The sequence below is a fragment of the Oncorhynchus masou genome, chromosome 8 (genome assembly GCF_036934945.1).
Source record: "Oncorhynchus masou masou isolate Uvic2021 chromosome 8, UVic_Omas_1.1, whole genome shotgun sequence".
NCBI classification, from domain to species: Eukaryota; Metazoa; Chordata; class Actinopteri; order Salmoniformes; family Salmonidae; genus Oncorhynchus; species Oncorhynchus masou.
Window position 1 is genome coordinate 20314783 of NC_088219.1, and position 4675 is coordinate 20319457.

Consider the following 4675-nt stretch of genomic DNA (forward strand, 5'->3'; position numbering starts at 1 on the left):
TTCGTCACGGTTCTTTTGTTATTTTTGTATTCAGTGCTTTCTTTGATTGACGTTATGGACACTTACCCCGCTACATCTTGGTCCGATTCTTACTCCTCTTCTGACGAAGAGGAAATCTGCCGTTACACTGGGGGTGTATATGAACATATTTTAATAAGAGTTACTGTTGTTAAAACGCTGTCCGTTTCACTTTAAGTAACCTGCATACCTGCAGACATTCCAGACATGTTTATTGTGCTTCATGATTATGTCCACGTCACCTCCTGTCATTCTCTCTAAACATTTGAGGAGTGGAAAGGTAAGAAAGGCTATATACATCTGTTTTTTTAATGAAAATGTCTTTCTCTCTGAGAACTTTAAGTAATAGATGTTGATAATAATAGATAATAGTGTGAATTTAGTTTTTTTTAAAGGGTGTAGTTATTTTACAGAACAGTCAATAATATCTTTACAGGGTTAGTCAGAATGTGAATGAGGAACCATCAGTAAATCACTACTGTGTCATGCTGTACATTCGTGGCATGATTTTGATGAATTTAATGGCTAGATTAAATCTTTCTCTCTCAACCAACGATAATCAATAACTGCAGAACAATTTCATTGTTTTATTTAGCCAATGTCGGAGGTGTAACTACGTTGGAGCTGCCAAATCAGCAAGAAGCCTTGAGTGTTGTAATCTACACCTCGATTAGCCTGATATGAATCCTTATTATTTCAAATGATTTTCAGTATTAGTGTCAATGTGTCAATGTAGCCTACAATTTCTTGTTCTGAACTTCAAACGTGGGTGGGATTTAAGGACGGGGGTGGCAGCTCACCTCCAACATCGCCTAAACAATGAAACTGCGTTGCAGTTGTCGGTTATCATTGGTTAGCGCTGGAACTGATTTTAATCTAGGTCTGTACTCTGTAAAAATGTAAATAAATCAGAGGTGGCCCAACTAAAAATGTTTTAGTTACTAGAACCACAGCCTTTTTGATTTGTGTGAACTTATTACATATTAAAGTTTGCCTTTGCAACACATGGTTGATTTGATCACATAACATGTTTAGTTTCCTGAGACCCACAACATAAAATACCATGTTGGCTTAAGATAAATTTGTTCTCATTACATATTTCCCAGTGTGCCTTTCAGCAAGTACTTCATTTTATTAAATGTACTTGTCAACTACATGTTTACAATTAACTTATTTTCAGAGGTTAAAATATCATGCATATAGAAAAATGTGGATTTGTTTTCATCATTAGTAAGATTGTTTATCTGGTCTTTGGTTAGTCAAGATAGATTTGAAAGAAACCACTATCTAGTCCAATAATTGTTTCATGATTGAAACTAAACAGTTAACGTACAACCCTAATTTCCACTAATTTAATAAAAGCCGTCTGTCTATCACTTGATGTTTCCCAACTTGTCTCATTGACTCTGTTTTTTGGTAAACTCAAAATGCATATTGGATGCAACATTTTGCCCCAATTTGGGTGAAAACTATTTGTTTTTACAGTGTAGCCAACAATTCTAGGCATTATAGCTGAACAACATACTTGGTATCAAGATATCTTAGAATCATACTGCTGAGGCATTTCCCCCCCCATCCCCCCCACACACACAAATAAACTACTACTGTGAGTGCTACATCTTCCTTCTCATTATGTCTGGAGACAGGTCTGATCACCATGGCAGCAAACATCATAGTCCACCAACAGGTGGCAGCACCTGCTATGAGGGCCTGGAACACTGGCCTTTTTGACTGCTGTCAAGACATGAATTCCTGTGAGTATCCATGGGACCTCGTATCCCATCTGCCCCTAAACTCAGGGTATTCTGTCTTAAAATATCGCAACCACCTTTAACAGTTGTATTGCTGTTGCTCTTTCTGTTGATAAGATATTATGTCTGTGTGTGCAGGTTGTTATGGTTTCTGGTGCTGTCCTTGCTTAGCCTGCTCCACCACGGGAGAGTTTGGCGAGAGCACCTGTCTGCCATTAGTGGACATCATGGGCCCTGCTTGCATGGTTGCCTTTGGGGTGCCCATCATTGTGCCACCCGCAAGTCTGTCCATGCGGGTTGCTGTACGCCACAAATATGGCATTCAGGTGACGGTTCCCATTACATACAAACATTGCATAAATGTTGTTGTTTTTGCAGATACATACACTACCGTTCAAATGTTTGAGGTCACTTAAAAATATCCTTGTTTTTGAAAGAAAAGCAGATTTCTGTCCATTAAAATAATATAAAATTGATCAGAAATACTGTGTAGAAATTGAAATTGTTAATGTTGTAAGTGACTATTGTAGGTGGAAACAGCAGATTTTTTATGTAATATCTACATAGGTGTACAGAGGCGCATTATCAGCAACCATTGCTCCTGTGTTCCAACGGCACGTTGTTAGCAAATCCAAGTTTATAAGTTTAAAAGGCTAATTGATCATTAGAAAACCCTTTTGCAATTGTTAAAACTGTTCTGATTAAAGAAGCAATAAAACTGTCCTTCTTTAGACTAGTTGAGTATCTGGAGCGTCAGCATTTGGTTACGATTACAGGCTCAAAATGGCCAGAAACTGAAGATCTCGTACAACGGTGGGTGCTACTCCCTGCACAGAACAGTGCAAACTGTCTCTAACCAGAATAGAAAGAGGAGTGGGAGGCCCCGGTGAACAACTGAGCAAGAGGACAAGTACATCAGTGTCTAGTATGAGAAACAGACGCCTTACAAGTCCTCAACTGGCAGCTTCATTAAATAGTACCCACAAAATACCAGTCTCAACGTCAACAGTGAAGAGGCGACTCCGAGATGCTGGCCTTCTAGGCAGGGTTGCAAAGAAAAAGACATATCTCAGACTAGCCAATAAAAAGAAAAGATGAAAATGGGCAAAAGAGCACAGACAACGGACAGAGGAACTCTGCCTAGACGGCCAACATCCCGGAATCGCCTCTTCACTGTTGACGTTGAGACTGGTGTTTTGCAAGTACTATTTAATGAAGCAGCCAGTTGAGGACTTGTGAGGCGTCTGTTTCTGAAACTATACACCCTAATGTAGTTGTCCTCTTGCTCAGTTGTGCACCGGGGCCTCCCACTCCTATTCTGGTTAGAGACAGTTTGCACTGTTCTGTGAAGGGAGTAGTACACAGTGTTGTACGAGATCTTCAGTTTCTTGGCAATTTCTCGCATGGAATAGCCTTCATTTCTCAAAACAAGAATAGACTGACGAGTTTCAGAAGAAAGTTATTTGTTTCTGGCCATTTTTAGCCTGTAATCGAACACACAAATGTTAATTCTACAGTTACTCAACTAGTCTAAAGAAGGCCCGTTTTATTGCTTCTTTAATCAGAACAGGTTTCAGCTGTGCTAACATAATTACAAAATAGTTTTCTGATCAATTCGCCTTGTAAATTGAAAAACTTGGATTAGCTAAGACCATTGGAACACAGGAGTGATGGTTGCTGATAATGGGCCTCTGTATGCCTATGTCAATATTCCATTAAAAATCTGATGTTTCCAGCTACAATTGTCATAATACTATGTTGTATTTCTGATCAATTTGTTATTTAAATGGACCAAAATATTGCCCTTCATTCAAAAACAAAGACATTTCTAAGTGAAGCTAAACGGTAATGTATGTTGCGATAGGGGTATTATGTGTTCTGTTAACTTGTGTGTGTAATAGTGTTCAACAAGTGTGTCTGTGTGGGTCCATAGCAAAGCCTTTGTGAGGATATCATGGCGTCCTGCTTCTGTGTCTGGTGCTCATGGTGTCAGATGGCCAGGGAGATCAAAGACCACAAGAGCTGCACTTTCACAACCACCCAGCCTGTGGCCATCCAAGTGCAGCCTCCAACCATGACCAACTCAAACGTGTCCTACACAACCAATCATCAGAGCTACACCATGACCAGCCCACAGTCCCCCAACCCACAGGGCTACATCATGACCAACCCACAGGGCTACACCATGACCAGCCCACAGTCCCCCAACCCACAGGGCTACATCATGACCAACCCACAGGGCTACACCATGACCACCCCACAGTCCCCCAACCAACAGGGCTACATCATGACCAACCAACAGGGCTACATCATGACCAGCCCAAAGTCCCCAAACCAACAGGGCTACATCATGACCAGCCCACAGTCCTCCAGCATGGTTGAGAAGCACCCTGATATGATGGCAGGCCCCCCATCTCAAATGATGGCTTCTGCTCCTAATGCCTATAACCCTGCTTTCATGATGCCCCCTGATATGTCTAACCATATGGTGAACACCCCTGTCTCCACCCAACCATCCAAATGCTGAGCTCTGCTTCATCTAATCACATACTGATAGCTGATCTTGCTATAATGTTCACAGTCAATGAAATAATTAGATTGTTGGAAATATGTTTTTATATGGTTAATAGTCTGAGGTCTATTTGATGGTAATGGCCTCTGCTCATTGTCTTGACATGTAATAAAGTCATTTATATTGTGTTTCTCTTCTGTTGGAATGTTACTTCATACATTAGAAAATACTGTCTACTGGATCAATTTGCATGAAAAAGTTGTCAATGAGAAACAGTGAGAAATATGTTTACATGAACATTTAGGGGCAGGAATTGTTAAGTACTTTGCAAAATCTCACATTGGTGAAACTGTTTTCATCTAATTAGCTGGCGAGGAATTGCTCACACACTCGG

At 40.4% G+C, this 4675-nt stretch overlaps 1 protein-coding gene across 1 annotated transcript; it reads left to right on the top strand.

The window, feature by feature from the left end:
* On the top strand, positions 1-4469 carry LOC135544352 (DNA-directed RNA polymerase II subunit RPB1-like). Its single transcript, XM_064971893.1, has 4 exons — positions 1-298; positions 1665-1772; positions 1908-2095; positions 3703-4469. The coding sequence occupies exons 2-4, from the start codon at positions 1676-1678 to the stop codon at positions 4294-4296; spliced, it is 879 nt and encodes a 292-aa protein (XP_064827965.1). The 5' UTR covers positions 1-298; positions 1665-1675; the 3' UTR covers positions 4297-4469.
* Positions 4470-4675: the final 206 nt, after the last annotated feature.